General features: G+C 53.3%; 1 protein-coding gene across 1 annotated transcript; it reads left to right on the forward strand.

Moving 5' to 3' along the window:
• The first annotated feature begins 9,667 nt into the window (after nucleotides 1-9,667).
• NAT16 (N-acetyltransferase 16 (putative)) lies at nucleotides 9,668-18,706 on the forward strand. Its single transcript, XM_032255099.1, has 4 exons — nucleotides 9,668-9,926; nucleotides 14,296-14,701; nucleotides 15,754-15,978; nucleotides 16,598-18,706. Exons 2-4 carry the CDS (start codon nucleotides 14,300-14,302, stop codon nucleotides 17,168-17,170), a joined length of 1,200 nt encoding a protein of 399 aa, XP_032110990.1. The 5' UTR covers nucleotides 9,668-9,926; nucleotides 14,296-14,299; the 3' UTR covers nucleotides 17,171-18,706.
• Nucleotides 18,707-19,093: the final 387 nt, after the last annotated feature.

Consider the following 19,093-nt stretch of genomic DNA (forward strand, 5'->3'; position numbering starts at 1 on the left):
TTCCTTCCTTCCTTCCTTCCTTCCTTCCTTCCTTCCTTCCTTCCTTCCTTCCTTCCTCCCTCTCTTCCTTCCCTCCCTTCCCCTCCCCTCTTCCCTCCTTTCCTTCCCTCCTTCCCCTCCCCTACTTTCCCTCCCTCCCTGCCTTCCCCTCCCCTCCATCCCTCCCTCCCTTCCTCTTTTTCTCCCTCCCTCCCTTCCTTTCTTCCTTCCTCCCTCCCCTCTCCTCCCTTCCCCTCTTCTCCTTTCCCTCCTTCCCTCCCTTCCCTTCTCCTCCCTTCCCTTCTTCCCTCCTTCCCCTCCACTCCCATCCATCCCTCCTTCCCTCCCTTCCTTCTTTCCTTCCTTCCTTTTTTCTTTTTTCCTTTCTTTCTCTCTTTTCACTGAATCTTGCTCTGTCACCCAGGTTGGAGTGCAGTGGTGCAATCTCAGCTCACTGCAATCTCCATTTCCCAAGTTCAAGCAATTCTCCTGCCTCAGTCTCCCGAATACCTGTGATTACAGGTGCGTGCCACCACGCACAGCTAATTTTTGTAATTTTAGTAGAGATGGGTTTCACTATATTGGCCAGACTGGTCTGGAACTCCTGATCTCAAGTGATCCGCCTGCCTCAGCCTCCCGAAATGCTGGATTACAGGTGTGAGCCACTGTACCTGGCCTTAATTTTCTTTCAATCTGTAGGTTTTCCCTCCATCTCTCTCTCTCTCCTCACAACTTATTTGTGGAAGAAATGAGATTGTTCTGTAAATTTTCACTGCAACCTCTGCCTCCTAGGTTCAAGTGATTCTCCTGCCTCAGCCTCCCAAGTAGCTGGGATTACAGGCGTGCACCACCACACCAGGCTAAAATTATATATATATTCATTATATACAAAGTAATATGTATTCTCTCTGCTTTTGGGTATGTTAAATATTCTTCAGATAAAAAGGTTTTGTTTCAGTTTTTTGTTTTTTAAGATAGGATCTTGCTTTGTCACTCAGGTTGGCGTATGCAGTGGCACGATCAGAGCTCACTGCAGCCTTGACTTCCTGGGCTCCAGCGATCCTCCCACATCAGCCTCCTGAGTAGCTGGGACTGCATGTGTGCACCACCATGCCTGGCTAATTTTTAAAACTTTGTATAGGGACAGGGTCTCGCTACGTTGCCCAGGCTGATCTCTCACTCCTGGGCTCTCCTCCCACCTCAGCCTCCCAAAGTGCTGGGATTACAGGTGTCAGTCACCACGCCCAGCCTAAAAGTATATTTTTAATAGCCAGTTAAAGTGAGCTACTTGTGAGAAGAAGTGGAATTAACCAGGCTCATAGAAGATGACAATAGTGAGGCTGAGCACGGTGACTCATGTCTGTAATCCCAGCACTTTGGGAGGCTGAGGCATGTGGATCACCTGAAGTCAGGAGTTCGAGATCAGCCTGGCCGTCTCTACTAAAAATACAAAAATTAGCTGGGCATGGTGGTGGGTTCTTGTAATCCCAGCTACTCAGGAAGCTGAGGCAGGAGAATCACTTGAACCCAGGAGGCGGAGTTTGCGGTGAGCTGAAATCGCGCCATTGCACTCCAACCTGAGAGACAAGAGCAGGACTCCAGCTTTAAATAATAATAACAATAATGCTTGCTGAATGAATGAACAGACGTTGTAGCGAGTACTGGTTTTTGTGCATGGGAAAGGGGAAGCTGTCCGGGAGCGCAGATGTGAAACTTCACGAACATGCAAGCATGACAGACACACCTCTAACCTTCAGAAATGCAGTGTGAGGTGGGGCTGTGTATCGGGTTGGGCTTAGGATGCTAGGAGTCAGGGCGCACTGTGGCTCACGCCTGTAATCTTAGCATTTTGGGAGGCCTAGGTGGGTGGATCAGGCAACATGATGAAACCCTGTCTCTACTAAATGTGATCTACTAAATGTGATGAAATATGTGAGATCAACATGATAAAACCCACCTCTACCAAAAAAAAAAAAAAATTAGCTGGGCATGGTGGTGGTGCCTGAAATCCCAGGTACTTGGGAAGCTAAGGCAGGAGAATCGCTTTAACCCGGGAGGCAGAGGTTGCCATGAACTGAGATCCTGCCACTACACTCTAGCCTGGGCGACAGAGGGAGACTCTGTCTAAAAAAAAAAAAAAAAAACAAACAGGCCGGGAAGCCGAGGCGGGTGGATCACTTGATGTCAGGAGTTCGAGACCAGCCTGGACAACATGGTGAAACCCCGTCTTTACTAAAAATACAAAAATAAATAAATAAATAAATATCTGGGTGTGACTTGAAAGGCTGAGGCAGGAGAATTACTTGAACCAGGGAGGTGGAGGCTGCAGTGAGCCGAGATGGCACCACTGCACTCCAGCCTGGGCAACAGAGACGGCTTCCGTCTCAAAAAAAACCAAAAACAAAAACAATACAAGGATACCAGGAGACGGGTTTTATCTTTACCTCAGGTCAACTGAGTGACCTGAGGTAAATGATCAGTCTGGTCGCTGTCCCCAGTTGCAGACTTAGGCTGGAGGCACTCATGCATTCATAAACACTTATTGATCACCTAGTACGTTCCAAGAACTGAACTAAGTACCAGAGGCATAACGATAACTATGACATCATCCCTGCTCTAAAAGAGGTTGATAGCTGGGCGCGGTGGCTCACACCTGTAAATCCAGCACTTTGGGAGGCCGAGGTGGGAGGATCACTTGAGCCCAGGAGTTGAAGACTCGTCTGGGCAACATGATGACACCCCTTCTCTACAAAAAAACACAAAATTAGCCAGGTGTGGTGGTGTATGTCTGTAATTCCAGCTACTTGGGAGGGTGAGGCAGGAGAATTGCTTGAACCCGGGAGACGGAGGTTGCAGTGAGTCAAGATCACACCATTGCACTCCAGCCTGGGTGACAAGAGTGAAACTCTGTTCAAAAAGTAAATTAATAATAAAATAGTTTATAGCCGGGTGCAATGGCTCACACCTGTAATCCCAGCACTTTGGGAGGCCAAGGCGGGAGGGTCACTTGAGCCCAGGAGTTCAAGATAAGTCTTGGCAACATGGAGAGACTCTATCTCTACAAAAAAAGTACTTTGGGGCCGGGCGCGGTGGCTCACGCCTGTAATCCCAGCACTTTGGGAGGCCGAGGCGGGTGGATCACGAGGTCAAGAGATCGAAGCCATCCTGGTCAACATGGTGAAACCCCGTCTCTACTAAAAATACAAAAAATTAGCTGGGCATGGTGGTGCGTGCCTGTAATCCCAGCTACTCAGGAGGCTGAGGCAAGAGAATTGCCTGAACCCAGGAGGCGGAGGTTGCGGTGAGCCGAGATCGCGCCATTGCACTCCAGCCTGGGTAACATGAGTGAAACTCAGTCTCAAAAAAAAAAAAAAAAAAAAAAAAAGTACTTTGGGTCTCATCAGACAGAAGAAAATAAAAATTTGCTGGGCGAGGTGGTGTGCACCTGTTATGCCAACTACTCAGGAAGCTGAGACTGGAGGATGGCTTGAGCCCAGGAGTTTGAGGTTGCAGTGAGCAGTGTTTGTGCCACTGCATTCCAGCCTGGGCAACAGAGCAAGAGCCTGTCACCCAAGGTCAAATAACAGTTCAGCCAGGCACCTACCGCCTGTAATCCTGGCACTTTGGGAGGCTGAGGCAGGCAGATCACGAGGTCAGGAGTCAAGACCAGCCTGGCCAACATGGTAAAACCCTGTCTCTACTAAAAATACAAATATTAGCTGGGCGTGGTGGCGTGTGCCTGTAATTCTAGCTACTCAGGAGGCTGAGGCGGGAGAATTGCTTGAACCACTGGTCGCAGTGAGCCAAGCTCGCCCATTGCACTCCAGCCTGGGTGACAGAGCGAGACTCCGTCTCAAAAAACAAACAAAAAAACAGTTCATGGTCACACGTAGTGATTTTTCCTCTTTCTCTTGCCTGATTCCTGAAGCTCCTGTGGATATTCCTAGAATCCTGACAGTCCTGACTGCAAAATAAACAAGAGGCTTCAGTTACGCCTGAATTCCAAGGTACAGGCTGTGATGCACTCCATCCGAGAATTGCTGCTCCAGTTGGCTGGATTATAATACCTACCAACAGTGGGAATGTTGTGCCAGAAACGCTGTGCCAGGCACTTTACACACATTATCTGATTTAATCCTTACTGGAAGTTGGGTGCTATGTGAGGCTGAGAAAGCCGTGACTTCATGACTCACTAGGAGCGTGTGGCATCTCTGGTATCTGCCTTGTGGGATGATCTAGATGATTCCTTTTAGTCTATCATTCTGAGTAAGCATTTTAGGCACTCACTGGCTCTGTGACTTGGAGTCAATTACATAAACCTTTCCTCTCTGGTCTCCCTCCTTTGTCTGCAAAAGAAGCTGACTGTGAAGGTTGTAAAGCATACAAGGTATTGGCAAGACACGGTGGCTCGTGCCTGTAATCCCAGCACTTCGGGATGCCAAGGTGGGAGGATCACTTGAAGCCAGGGGTTTGAGACCAGCCTGGGCAACATACCAAGACCCTGTGTCTGCAAAAAAAAATTTTTAATAAAAGAAAAAGAAAAAAGCATATGAGGCATCAAGGCCATTTCCTGTAAAGCATTCATATATTTTATTTTGCTGCTCTTATCACAGCACAGATGCGCCATAATAGTTGGAGACAGCCTGGAAGGTCACGACTTGATTCCTAGATCGGAGAATTGTCGACAGTTCACTGGATGGGACGCGATTAAGGGAATGGCAGAAGAATTGGCACTGGTTTCGCAGCGGGACAGCAAGAAGAGGGGTCTAAGAGAAAAACACTCAAAAGGAAAAATCCAGAGGAGGAAGTCTTGGTCACCAGAATCCTGAGATGCCAAGGCTTTCAGCTTGGTGACTACGAAGGTTCAATGTGGCTTATTATGGCCTGGCAAGGTGGCTCATGTCTGTAATCCCAGCACTTTGGGAGGTCAACGCAGGAGGATGGTTTGAGGCCAGGAGTTCAAGACCAGCCTGGGCAACATAGCAAGACTCTGCCTCTACAAACAAATACAATAACTAGCTGGGTGTGGCTACATGTGCCTGTAGTCCCAGCTACTTAGGAGGCTGAGGCAGGAGGATCGCTCGAGCCCAGGAGTTCGAGTTTGCAGCAAGCTATGATTGTGCCACTGCACTCCAGCCTAGGTGAAAGAGATAAGATCCTGTCTCTTAAAAAAATTGTTTTTTGTTTTTTAAGACTGAGCCTTGCTCTGTCACCCAGACTGGAGTGCAGTGGCACGCATCTTGGCTCACTACAACCTCCACCTTCCAGTTCAAGTGATTCTCCTGCCTCAGCCTCCAGAGTAGCTGGGATTACAGGCACATGCCACCACGCCTGGCTAATTTTCGTGTTTTTAGTAGAGACAGGGTTTCACCATGTTGGCCAGGCTGGTCTCGATCTCCTGACCTCCAGTGATCTGCCCACCTCGGTCTCCCAAAATGCTGGGATTGCAGGCGTGAGCCACCGCGCTGGGCCTATCTCCAGTATTAATGGCACTGACGCTTGATTGGTGCTTTATTCGTGCTATCTCTCTCTCTCTCTCTCTACTTCTCTCTCTCTCTCTATATATATATATGTATACACATATATACACATATATACATATAGATATATGTGTGTATATATGTATATCTATACACATACACATACATGTGTGTGTGTATATATATATATATATATACACACAGACATGTATATACACACACATACACACACACACACACACACACACATATATATATAGATAGAGAGGGAAAGAGAGAGAGAGAGAGAGAGAGAGAGTCTCGCTCTGTTACCCAGGCCACAGCACAGTGGCACCATCAGAGCTCATTGCAACTTCGAACTCCTGGGCTCTAGCAATCCTCCTGTCTCAGCCTCCGGAGTAGCTGGGACCACAGGTGCACATCACCATGTCTGGCTAATTTTTTTAATTTTTGGTAGAGACAAGTTTTTACTATGTTGCCCAAACTGGTTCCAAACTCTTGGCTTCAAGAGATCCTCCTGCTTTGGCCTCCCAAAGTATTGGCACTACAGGCCTGAGACAGGCGGCTCACTTGAGGTCAGGAGTTCGAGACCAGCCTGGCCAACATGGTGAAACCCCGTCTCTACTAAAAATACAAAAATTAGCTGGGCATGTGGTGCAGCTACTCGGGAGTCTGAGGCAGGGCAATCGCTTGAACCCGGGAGGCGGAGGCTGCAGTGAGCCGAGATCGTGGGTGACAGAGTGAGACTCGGTCTCAAAAAAAAAAAACTAACAAATTTTGTGAGATCTAGTCCATAGCCTTCTCAGAATCTGCTTTGCTTTTCTGTAAAATAAGTAAACAATCACACCTCCCCTACAGCGTTATGGAGATTAAGCTACGGTGCTTAGTAAACATCGGGTAGTTCAGCGGTTCACACCACATCACCACCAGTACTGGGTAGAGGGTAGCCCTGGAACCCAGGCCAGCCAAGCCAGGGCTCTCTCCTCTCAGCCAGATTTCTCCTCCACCCCAGAAGAGGCCGCCTCCCTGCATCCTCTGAGCACTCAGGAAGCTGAAAGCCACTTGTTCTCTCTCGCTGAGAGTGAAACCGGCTCTCCTAGATGCCTGAGAATGAAGCCTGGAACAAGATGGCTTTCCATTGGCCCAGTGAGCGGTCTGGAGGCGGGACTTACAGTGACATCTTGCTTCTGAGTGGCTTGGACATAAGGAGGGGGGCCGAAGCCTTGGGAAACTTTTAATTTTGATTGGCTGACGGAACTGGCAGTGTGTGGGTATTGGACTAATCCAAGAGTTTCTGTTGGTGGAAGGTGTGGCTTCTGGTGAAAGGGGCGGGATTAACATATGATGGCCTCTCCCTTTGGCAACTTTTCAAGGAAAAGTGATTTTTCCTTGAAACTTGTAGCTTTTTGAAGTGTTTTCCCATCGTGAAGCATATGGCACCTTAACTGCAATCTGCAGTTTGGTGAGATGCCCGGTATGTTAGCACTTTCAGAAATCAGAAAGGAAGGCAAGTCCTATTTTTAAAATGTTGAATGATTTGTCGGTTGCATTTCGGCCTACCTCAGCCTAGAAGTCCTGATTCTCATTCCTTTAACCCTTGGTGTTATTCCTGTTTGGCCCTTTAACCCTTGGTTGGAATTCCTGTATGTGGGATTCCAGGAACATGATCTTCCTTCTCATTACATTGGCACATCCAATGGCATCAGTTTGCCTGGTGATCAAGTTATCACCTAGGAAAGTAAAAAAAAGAGAAAAAAATGGGATAAGATGAGTGAACGATGACTTTCGCGATGGGGGAGTGAGGGTAGAGGGAGCATGAGAGCTGGGCTGCTCCTGGGGAGAGGACTCCAGCAGAACTCAAGAGTCCTTAACACTACTCACTGCATCTCCAAAACAGTTTACAGTTACTAAAGGGCTTTGTCCATCGCTTTCCTGGTTCCTTACAGGGTAGTACTGAAGGTGTTCTGATCTCACTTTATTTACTTATTTTTTATTTTATTTACTTATTATTTGAGATGGAGTCTCGCTTTGCCGCCCAAGCTGGAGTGCAGTGGCATGATCTTGGCTCACTGCAACCTCCGCCTCCTGGGTTCAAGGCATTCTCCTGCCTCAGCCTCCCGAGTAGCTGGGATTACAGGCATGCCCCACCTCACCTAGTTATTTTTATTTTTTTGAGACAGAGTCTTGCTCTGTCGCCCAGGCTAGAGTGCAGTGGTGTGATCTCAGCTCACAGTAACCTCGGCCTCCCGAGTTCAAGAGATTCTCCTGCCTCAGCCTTCCCAGTAGCTGGGATTATAGGCACACACCACTGTCCCCGCCTAATTTTTGTATTTTTAGTAGAATCGTGGTTTCACCATGTTGGCCAGGCTGGTCTTGAACTCTCCTCAGGTGATCCGCCTACCTCAGCCTCCCAAAATGCTAGTATTATAGGCATGAACCACCGCACCCGGCCTTGATCTCACTTCATAGCTGGGATGGAAAACCTTGTAGGAGATAAGAGCCTGGGCCACCAGCTTGTTGGAGCCAGAGGCAGCGCTGCATCCAACCGGGTCCCAGCTGCATACTTCCCTCCTCCTCCCCACCCACCAGGATCAGTGTGGGGTGCAGAGCCACCTGCCCGCAGAGGTCTGCGTGAATGTGCCTGGGTGTGCCCTGTGTGCCTGGAAGTCTTTCTGACTGCTGTCGCCCCGCAGTGTGGACTGAGGAAGCCTTACGCACCCGTGGCACCAGGGTACCGGGGCACCCAAGCATTGGTGAGAAGATGGAGCGGTCTTGGCCTGCTCTGCACTTTTCAGTCTCTCAAATTCTGTCCCTTGGTGTCTCTTTGCCTTTCCGGTGTTCTAGGGTTTCTGAATCTCTCTATCGGTTTCCGTGGTGGAAGGCTCGGAGTCATCTTTCCAGACGCTCTTACTGTGGAGAGAGGAGATTCCATTGAGGGGTGGCTCCTGGAGGAGAGGGACTTCAAGGCAGTAGGGGACAGCCCCCAACAGAGAACAGAGGTGCTGGGCGTGGGGTGGGGAGATAACTAAGCCAGCAACTCCAGCATCACCACCACCAAAACCCGAGACACCCCCATTCCCAGTCCCACACCCCAACCGGGACACGGGGCGGAGTCTTGCCAGCGGGGCTCGAGGCCACCCAGCTGCCCAGGGCGCACCCCGACCCCAGGGCCCGCCAACAGGGCACGAGTCCACTCCGGATCCGTCCCGGGTTTCTCCCGCGTCGCCGGGGTCTCCGCCCCTCCAAGCTGCCGCTGGAGCGTTGCAGCGGGAGCCATGCGCGCCACCCGAACCCCCCGAACCGCTGGGTGCCCCGGCCCGCGTCGCCAACGGATCTGCGGCGTAGCCCCAGCGCCGACCTTCGAAGTTCGAGTCGGGCTCCGACGGCGCGGCCGGGACCCAGCACGTCATCCTCCTTTGATTCTTGGGGGCTCCAAAGAGACCCCTCCCTTGGCACAGGCTGTCTGCGCTGGCCACCTGCCCCGCTTGGCTTCGCAGCATCTCGGCCCTGGCTCCGGCTCCTACGAGGTAGGGGGGCGGCCCGGCCTGGGGACTTGGGAGGGGGCTAGCGTGCTCCACCGCGGAATGGGGCAGCAGAAGGCCACTGCCCCCTAGGGGGACCAAGCGGCTGCGCCCCCTTCTGCCCAGCCCCTTCCAGTCCGGTGACCCAGAAAACTGAGTCAGAGGCTGCGCTTCAGGTGTCCAGAAGCACTCCCCCGCCCCCGTCTGTTGCTTTGTTGCTTCCACCTGTCCCCAGGGTCCCGTGCCCAGAGGAAACTCGGCCAAGCAGACCGCTCACTTTGCAATCTCCCTCTCGTCCAAGCCCTAGCCCCCACACCGGGATAGGGACAGAGGGAAGATCCTCACTCAGGAAAACCCTGCAGGACAGCCCCCCTCCTCCACAACTGTGGACCTCTGGGAGCGTCCCCCCCTTTCGCTGGGCCCTCTTCCTCGGCCCTGCCTCTGCCCACCCCCCAGGCCTTCCCTTCCGTCCCCACTTTATCGCCTCTCCCCTGTCTCGGTTTCCAGGATTGTTCTCTTCCAGCCTTTTTTCTGACTTTCTTTTCCCCTTGACCCCTTCTCCTCCCCGGCTCCCCGCCCCACAAACCCCGGGGCGAAGGGGGTGTGTCACGCTCCTTTCTATTTATGGTGTCCCAGGGGAGGGGGTGCGTGCTAGAATTTTTTGTTGTTGTTGGCATCTGCAGGTCCCGGAATCACGAGGTGTCATATCTGTGATTCGGTGTCGGAGCCTCCTCCGGCCTCCCTGCCCATCCCCTGCGGCCGCATCTCCTGTCTGCTTTTGTCTGCTCGCTGCCTCCATTCCCGTCCTTTTCGCTCTCATCTTCGGGCGCTTTGTGCAGCTGCCTTCTTTGTCTCCGCCTCTCCGGCGACTGGTCTCCCCCTTCCCTCCCTCTCCTCCCTCCCCAGTGTCAAGAAGCCGTCGGCCTCAAGGGCAGCGATATTTCAGGTGTGTGGGGTGCGGTGGGAGTGGGGTGCAAGCGGGTGGGCTCCCAGCATGCCCAGCTGTTACTCCAATCCCCCCCTCCCCAAAGCAATCATTCATATTTATGAGATTTCAAGAAGGTCCCCAAGGATGTGGGGATAGGGATGGAGAGAGAAAGCTGTCCCTCTTTTTATTTTATTTTATTTTATTTTGAGACAGAGTTTCTCTCTTATTGCCCAGACTGGAGTGCAATGGTGCCATCTCTGCTCATTGCAGTCTCCACCTCCAGGATTCAAGCGATTCTCCTGCCTCAGACTCCCAAGTAGCTGGGATTACAGGTGCCTGCCACCACGCCCGGCTAATTGTGTATGTGTGTGTTTTTAGTAGAGAAGAGGTTTCACCACGTTAGTCAGGCTGGTCTTGAACTCCCAATGTCAGGTGATTCACCTGCCTCTGCCTCCCAAAGTGCTGGGATTACAGGCATGAGCCACCCTGCCTGGCCAAGAAATGTTGTTTCTCTTTAGGAAGGGAGCTTGGTCCAGGAGATATCTGGACTACAGCTCCCACAGTGCCCTGGAGGCACCAGCTGCCTCGGTCTTTGCCTAGACAACCAAGGAGCCAGGTTGAAGGGTGCTGGACTGGAGGGTAGGAACTAGTCAGCATGTGAAGCAAGGTTACAGGGCCAGCCCACAGCTTTGGCTTGGCCTGGAATCCCTGACCTGTTTTATTACCTCCTCCAAGGTTTAAGAACTTGGGAACCTTTGTTCATGTCCCCAAAAAGGGAATAGGGCTAGAGGTTGTGCCTAGGTTGAAAGTTGGAAAGCTCTTCCTTTTCCATGACGCTGGGAACTCCCCACATCCACCCCTACCCCTGCCCCTCACCACAAGCAACCTTATCTGAGATGTAGAAATACCATCGGGAAAGGGCCTCCCTTCCTGTAAGCAAGGGAAGGAAACTGGAGCCGAATGTCTTGAGTGAGTGAGGTGGGTTTCAGTCTACTAGTTGTCACACCTCATCACCTTTGTGGGCAGTGAGGGTATTGCTGGAGGCACCACTGAATTTCCCATGAACAGCTGGTCCATGTTGCCTGGAGCTGCAGATGTAGTCAAGAGCTAACTTGCTCTTCTTTGGGACCCATTGTCGCCAGAGTGTAATGCAAGAGGTCTGGGACTGGGCTGGTCCCAGGAATGGAGGTTTGTGTGGTATCAGAGGGATTGCTTACACTGTGGGCCAGACAGTGGGGGAGCTCCCAGCAACCCCATCTCTGCTTCATAAGCTTAGCCCACTTGGACCCTTCAGCTCCTGTTCAAGGACCCAGTAGTGCCTCTCCTTGCTCTTCAGGCTGGGTTCAGAGATCCAGATACACTAAAAAGAGATCTTGGCTGGGCATGGTGACTCACACGTAACAGCCCAGCACTTTAGGAACCGGAGGTGGGAGGATCGCTTGAGCCCAGGAGTTCAAGACCAGCTTGGGTAACATAGTGGGACCCCATCTCTACAAAAAAATTAAACATTTTAAAAATTAGCCAGGTGTGGTGGCACCTGCCTGTAGTCCCAGCAACATGGGAAGCTGAGGGGGGAGGATCGCTTGAGCCCAGGAGGTTGAGGCTGCAGTGAGCTATGATGGTGCCACTGCACTCCAGCCTGAGCGACAAAGCAAGAGCTTGTCTCAAAAGAAAAAAATTAAATAAACAAACAACAACAGCAATAATAAGAGATCTTCCCCCTGGCCTGGAAGCCAAGGAAACTTAACTTTTAGCCTGGCTCTGCCCAAGCCGATTCACCTCACGCAAGGCTCTTAATCTCCTTGATTGTGAAAAGAAGGGGTTGAAATTGATGGTCTCTAATGGACCCATCAGGGGCTCTAAGTCCTCTGAGCTTGGCTTCCTCCTCTCCTCTGATAATGCTGGCTCCATACCCAGGTAATCAATCTCCAGGTGGAATCAGATGAGAAAGAATCAGAAAAGAAAGAGGGAGATGGAACTCTTGTTTCGAAGCTTGGTTTGTATTGCAAGCATACCTCGTTTAGGCAAGCTCTGTTTACGGCTTGGGAGGGCAAACCACTACTCAGTGCCACTGCTGGTCAACTTTCCCCAAACCTAGGTCAGGCTTCTGTCAAAAAAATAAATAAATAAAAGTGCAGCCAAGTCAATATCACCCCCACAGAGTAGCTGGTCTGTGTGCCCTTGGGATGTTGGCTAATAAGGCTTAATGTAGGTTATCTGAGGTGAGCATTATAATTGGTTGAAAGAGAGAGGGGGGATTTGATTGGTTGGTTTGGCTGGTCTGGAAGAGACAGGCCTAGAAATAGAAGTCACTGGGACTTGGATAGGGGGCTTTCCTTTTATTTTGGTGACGCTCTGACAGAGTCCTTTTAAAACGGTTCCTAGTCCCCGATTGGACAGAGCCCAAGTCTCCCCATGGGGAAGAGAGGCAGAAGGAAGGAAAGGAGGGGTTGATTGGCTTAGAAGAAATGGCTTAACATTTTCTTTTCTTTTTTTTTTTTGCTTGAAAACTTTATTAAAATAAGGATTAAACCTGAAAAAAGAGAGATGAGAATGCTAGCCCTTTGCATAAAATCAGCAAGAAAAAGGAAACAGGGAGAGAAAGAGAGGAAAGGAAGGAAGGAAGGAAGGAAGGTGGGGGGGTTTTCTCTTGAGACAGAGTCTCATTCTGTTGCCCAAGCTGGAGTGCAGTGGCTCAACCTCAGCTTGCTGCAACCTCCACCTCCCAGGTTCAAGTGATTCTTGTGCCTCAGCCTCCCTAGTAGCTGGGATTACAGGTGTCCACCACCATGCCGAGCTAATTTTTGTATTTCTGGCAGAGATGGGGTTTCATGAAGCTGGCTAGGCTGGTCTCGATCTCCTGACCTCAGGTGAACTACCCACCTTGGGTGAGCCACTGCGTCGGACTGGCTTGACATTTTCTTTTTTGTTGTTGTTGTTGGTTCTTTCACCAGAGAACAAGGGCTTGACATTTTCTAGTGGAGCTGAGTATCTTGCTTATATTTGAATGTGTGTGTCAAGAGGTGGAGGTGGAGGGACAGGGAACTAGGGCAGCAATATGGAGGAGATTTGGGGTCTACACCCTCCTCCCTTTGCCCTGAGACTGTAGATGGCAGTGGCAGGACATGGAGTGGGGGTAAATCCCCCACTCTTCTCTGGGAACCCTCTTGTGGACAGAGGGGTGATGGCGGAAGTTTCTCATGTTGTCCTTGTAGAGCTCTTAGAGAGGTGATGGGATCCTTGAAGGAGTGTGCCTTTATTTTTTTTTATTTTTTTGAGACAGTCTCGCTCTCTGTCACCCAGGCTGGTGGGCGGTGGTGTGATCATGGCTCACTGCAACCTTTGCCTCTTTGACTCCAACGATCCTCCCACCTCAGCCTCCAGAGTAGCTGAAATTACAGGCCCACCGCACCACCATGCCCAGCTCATTTTTTGTAGAGATAGGGTCTCATTATGTTGTCCAGGCTGTTCTTAAGCTCCAGGACTCAGCCAATCCACCTGCCTTGGCCTCCCAAAGTGCTGGGAGTACAGGCATGAGCCTCCCTGCCCCAGCCTTCCTTTTTTTTTTTTTTTTATTTTTTTTATTTTTTTAACTACCCCCAAGTGCCGTCTTTCTTTTGACTGGGTCCCTGGTTGCTGGCTGGGCCTGGAGGATATCTGGGGCTGTGTTTGGGGAGCTCACAGGGTTCTGAGTTTCTGACTGTTAGGGAGCATCCGGTAGGAGTGGAGTGGGTAGAGCTGGAATTTCTGAAAGCTGGTGGGAGGAGGAAGGGATCTGGGAACGCTTCACACCCAGGGTCTGTGTGGACAGCAGAAAAGAAAGGGTGTTTGTGGGGCAGGTACAGTGACTCACACTTGTAGTTCCAGCACTTTGGGAGGCTTAGGTAGGAGGATCGCTCGAACCCAGGATTTCAAGACCAGTCTGGGTAACATAGTGAGATTCCTATCTGTATTTAAAAATAAGAAGAAAGGAAGAAAGGGGCCAATGTGATGGCTCACGCCTGTAATCCCAGCATTTTGGGAGGCTGAGGTGGGAGGATCACCTGAAGTCAGGAGTTCAAGACCAGCCTGGCCAACATGGTGAAATTCTGTCTCTACTAAAAATACAAAAATTAGCTGGGTATGGTGGCATGTGCCTGTAGTCCCAGTAACTCGGGAGGCTGAGGCAGGAGAATCACTTGAACCCGGGAGGCAGAGGTTGCAGTGAGCCGAGATTGTGCCACTGCACTCCAGCTTGGGCAACAAAAGGAAACTCCCTCTCACAAAAATAAATAAATAAAAGGGGGGGGTTTCTATAGAAAGGGGCATTGGGGCAATTTGTGTGCAGGGGCCCAGATGTGGAAACAAAGGGTTCTGATCCAGGTGCTGTATTTTCTTTTTTCTGCAGGGTCATGAAGCTGGAAGCCAGCTGTGGTACAGCCACCTCAGAGGTCCCCAAGCCGGAAAAGGAGGCTGCCGGAAATGCAGAGCCGAGCTCCGAAACCCGGCCACAGGAGGTGGAGGCCAAGCTCAGGTCCAGATCCGGACCTGAGGCTGAGGCTGAGCCCCTGGGTGCCAAGTCAGGGCCCGAGGCCAAGGCCGAGTTGTCGGGGGCTGAGCCTAGGTCGGGATCAGGGCCTGAGGCTGAGGCCGAGCCATTGGACTTCGTGGTGGCCACGGAACGGGAGTTTGAGGAAGTGATGGCCATCTCGGGCGGCATCTACGGCGGCCTGGACTACCTTCCCAGCCGCTACCACAGCTGGCTCCGGGACCCCGACCGCACAGTGGTGCTGGCCAAGCGCAACGGAGGCGTGGTGAGCCCGGGGGCAGGGCCGAGGTGACATGGGGTGAAGCCACCAGCGGGTGCGTGGATCTTAGGACAAGGAGGGGGAGAGCTTCTTTCCAGCCTTCGTCCGGATGCCGAGGAAGCAGAGTCTGCTTTAGGACCAAAAAGCAAGGCGTGCAGTGTGGATCCAGGGGCTATGTCAGTGAGGGTGGGGTGCAGGACGTGGAGGACTCCGAAAGCAGAGAAAGCAGAGGGACAGGAGAGCGCTTCAAAGTTTGAGGATCCACTGGAGAAGTTCCTGGGGGCAAGAGAGCAAGAAGTGAGGAGCAGGATAGAGGGGGTAGGCTAGGGGTGGGAGCAGCTAGACTGGGACCAGGACCCTCCAGCACAGGGAACCCTTGCCCGAAGAGGACCTGGAAGCCAGGAGCAGAAAGAGCCTAGAGTTGGGCTGGGGGAGGAGCTAAGATGAAGTGGGCGTGGCAAGCTCCCGGGGGAGGAGCCAAGTAAGGGGCTTGGCGAACGGTCCGGGACCTGTTGCACTCGGAGCTGGAGCATCTGGAGAGGTGGAAGGGGCCGGGCGCGGCGGCTGACGCCTGTAACCTTAGCTTTTTGGGAGGCCGAGGCAGGAGGATCACTTGAGCCTCGGAGTTTCAGACCAGCCTAGGCAACTTGTGAGAACCCGTCTCTAAAAAATAAAAATAAATAAAAAGCCGGGAGTGGGGGTGCGTGCCTGCGGTCCTAGCTGGTAGGGGGTCTGGGGGCGGGGGGAATCGCTTGAGCCCAGGAGCTTGAGGCTGCAGTGAGCTGTGATCGCACCACAGCACTCCAGCCTGGGATGACGAGACCCTGCCTTAAATTAAAAAAAAAAAAAAAAAAAAAAGGTGGACGAGACCCCCCGAATGACTGTTCTGCCGGCTCTGGAATCTGAGGCCCAGGTGCCGTGCTGCCCCAGGCCTGGCCTGGTGCCCGGGTGATGTCGACGGAGTGCTCAGCGTGTGGGAAGAGAAGAGCTCAGTGAGCCGACAGCCCTGGCAGGGGCAGCGGCGGGGAGGGTCCCCAGCTAACGGCCTCGGTCCGCAGATCGCGCTGGAGTCGGTGAACGTGATCGACGCCGGGGAGACGGCGCTGGTGGAGGGGCTGCGCGTGGCGCCCTGGGAGCGCGGGAAGGGCGTGGCTGGGCTGCTGCAGCGCTACTGCTCGCAGCTGGTCAAGCAACAGCACCCGGGGGTCAAGGTGGCACGGCTCACCCGGGACGACCAGCTGGGCCCCCGGGAGCTGAAGAAATACCGCCTAATCACCAAGCAGGTGAGAAGGACGGGGAGCTCGGATGGCTGGGCCTCTCTGCTGGGGCACACGGGGAGACCTTCCCCACGCCCAGCGGAGCCCGAGTTTGCTTTCTCTCCAGGCTCTACGGAGTGGTGCGGCCCATGAGCCTTGCCCTGAGACTTCCAGTCCTTACCAGACCCTTTGACTCAGGGGAAGTCAGACTCCTGACTCCCAGCCTGAAACCTTACATCCCAACTTCGGGGACCTTGCCTCCTCTAGGATCCTGCCTCTGTTCAGGGACCCAAGCATCCTCCTCTGAGCTTTTGTCCTCCCTCTGCGCCTCCCTAATCCTACTGACTGATCGGCCTCCCTGGCTGTCACGTCCCTGGAGACCCGGGGACCCGCACCCTCGGTTCCCTGGTTATTCCACACTGATCCCAACTCTCCTTGGGGATCCAGGTATTGGGAGCCCGTGCCCCTGGTCCCTCTCTGGTACCCTTGAAACCCAGGCTTTCCCATACCCCCACTCCGCCCAGAGCCGTCACGGTCGCTCCTCTGGAGCCCGTGGGCGTGAACGTGGAGTGAAGATTCCTGCCGAGAGGCGCCGGGCTTACCAACCCTCCCGCGCCCGCCTCGCGCTCACTCGTGCCCCCCGCAGGCCATCCTTTTGGTCCGATTCAACGCGTCAGCGCTGCTGGCCCGGCTGGGCGCGCGGCTGGCGGAGCTGCGGACCTCCGGCACCTTCTCGCCGCTGCCCACCGAGGCCGTGTCCGAGGCAGGCGGCGACGTGGCACGCCTCCTGTTGTCGCCCTCCGTGCAGCGCGACGTGCTTCCGGGCGGGACCATCATCCAGGACTGGCAGCCCTACCGGCCCAGCGAGAGCAACCTGCGCCTGCTGGCGGCTAAGGGCCTGGAGTGGCGCGTGGACAGCCGCGCGCGCCCGCGCGTGCTCACGCTGTGCACGCGTCCCTTCCCCATCCCGCACGGCGGGGACGGCACTTGGCGCTACCTCAACATCGACGCCTTCGGCAGCGACGGCGCGCAGGTGCAGAGCCAGTTGGTGTGGCACCTGCAGCGCCAGACCCCGCGCCTCGCCGGCCTCAACGTCATGTGCCAGCTCTTCCTGGAGCCCCAGCTGTGGTCACAGCTGGCTGACTTCTGCCAGGCCGGGCTGGGGCTGGAGCTGGTGAAGGGTTATACTGAACAGTACCTGCTGGAGGCCGACATCTGAGGCTCTCCTCTGGCGGGGTGGGGGAAAATGAAGCACTTTGGTCCCGCCCCCTTCCGTAGTTTCCCCAGCCAGCCTCTTCCCTGCCATTTCCTACTCTGCCTCCCTTGGGAAGTCCCCTCTGACTCTCACCCTTACCGGCGCAGGTCCCCCCACTCTGTCCCTTTTCCCCTTACCATCTCGCCTCTAGCGCCCCCAAACACTGTTGCCTATGCCCTGACCTGAACTGCCGGATTTGGGGGCGGGGCGGGCTTGCGCTGCTGTTATCCACTCTCTTCTATTCCAAAGAACTGGTCCCAGCACAGGCTTCGGAGTCCTTCCCTGTCCATCACCCCAGCCCCGGCGTGAACTCTGCCTTTCCTGGCTTCTCCCTTCTGCCCCCTCGTGGGTGGAAGCGCGCAAGAGTGTGTGGGATACCCAGCCTCCTCCCCGAGCGCAGCCGCTCAATCCGGGTTTCTTTTCTTCCTCCTGCCCTTTTTAAAGCCCTCAAAACTGGCACTACACTTCCCTCCCGACCCCTAACTCCCTCCCCCCACTCAAGACTCTGGTATCAGAGATCAGTGCCCTCTCCACACTTCTCTCTAGCCCCCCTTCCTCATCCTGTCTGGATCTCTACGACCCTTAGCACCGCAGTGCTCATTTTCCTGCCCCTCTGTTCCCCTTTCCATCACCAGCCCAGTGTCAATTCAGAGAGAGAAACCCTGTAAAATGAAATGTATTTAGAATGCTCCCCGTTTGGATTCTTGTTCACCTTGGTGATGCACTTTCTGAGTCTGTCTCTCTCACTGGGGTTTCCTCCGGCTTTGCACAACGTTGCTATTTTGCAGGCTCCCCCGTGCCCCAGCTCACCCAGGCGGGGGTGGAGGGGTGGGCGGGGGTTCTGGCTGGAGAGTTTGGTATAGTGGAGGGCAGGTCCCCCAGCCTGGCATAGGGGCTGTCTCCTGGTTCCAACCAGGCTGCCTTCTAGTTCAACTGGAATCCCCACCTCCTGGTATTTCTGGACACCACTCCCTTCCTCTAGATCATTTATGCTTTTAGAACTTTGAGAGTCTTCTATTTAATTGCAAGTAGTAACAGCTGCATCTGCACAGCGCTGTCTCCAATGTTGGATCCCCACATCAAAGGCAGAGGAAGAAAACAGAAGTCTGGGAAAGATCAAAGTGACTTCTAAGTCACTCAAAGTAGCTGGGAGCCTCCCAGCGAATAGAACCCAGGTGTCCCAAGCCTAGAGCATGACCTAGAACTTCACGCTGTCTGATGATGCTCGCTTGAACTTCTTGTTGGGCAATGCCTAGGTGCTAGGAGAATGTTGGCAGTGAGTTTGGGGTTTGCTGGGGATGGGATCTGAGATGTGGGCAGAGGGGGACACCAGCAGGTCGAATGGGGGCCAGCTGCCACTTCACCACTTTCCCCAGCTGTGGTTTTGCTACTGTGATGCTCTGCTTGGCTGCCTCCTGTGCCAGGCAGACATGGCCATGCTGCCACCCTCCTTGTCACAGCAACCACGACTGTATGACAATAAAATGGACCTTCTGGCCATCCTCTGTGTCTGTTTCACTTCTCAGTGGGGAGGGATGAGACACATTACCTTCCCCTTTCCCCAGCAGCCTGTATCAGAGAGGATCTCTAAGCCCTGTGGCAATGGGGCTAATGACTTTGTGGGGAGAGGGAAGAGGTGGGGAGGGGTTCTGGGGTGGGCTGCTGGCCGTGTGCCCCTACCCCACCCTTGCCAATTGAGGAAAGAAACCGCTGCTCAGGACCGAGGTGGGCAGCAGCACCGCCCTCTGACTCGCCCTGGCGTTGTTTTTCCCTGGATCTGGGGATCTGCTGCTCCCCAAATTCTGTGGGTTCTTCTCCCAAGTCCCGCTTGGCATCAAAGACCAGCTTCCATCAGCCAGGATCCAGGCATCTAACTCCCAGTTCCAG

This window comes from Sapajus apella, unplaced genomic scaffold (assembly GCF_009761245.1).
Source record: "Sapajus apella isolate SASKATOON/1434 unplaced genomic scaffold, GSC_monkey_1.0 scaffold88, whole genome shotgun sequence".
NCBI lineage: Eukaryota > Metazoa > Chordata > Mammalia > Primates > Cebidae > Sapajus > Sapajus apella.

Bases quoted from the DNA above. Each gene is read 5' to 3' on its own strand.
- NAT16 (XM_032255099.1), top strand. From the start codon at position 14,300: ATGAAGCTGGAAGCCAGCTGTGGTACAGCCACCTCAGAGGTCCCCAAG. The intron at 14,702-15,753 runs GTGAGCCCGGGG...CTCGGTCCGCAG, and splicing joins CCAAGCGCAACGGAGGCGTG to ATCGCGCTGGAGTCGGTGAA. The intron at 15,979-16,597 runs GTGAGAAGGACG...TGCCCCCCGCAG, and splicing joins ACCGCCTAATCACCAAGCAG to GCCATCCTTTTGGTCCGATT.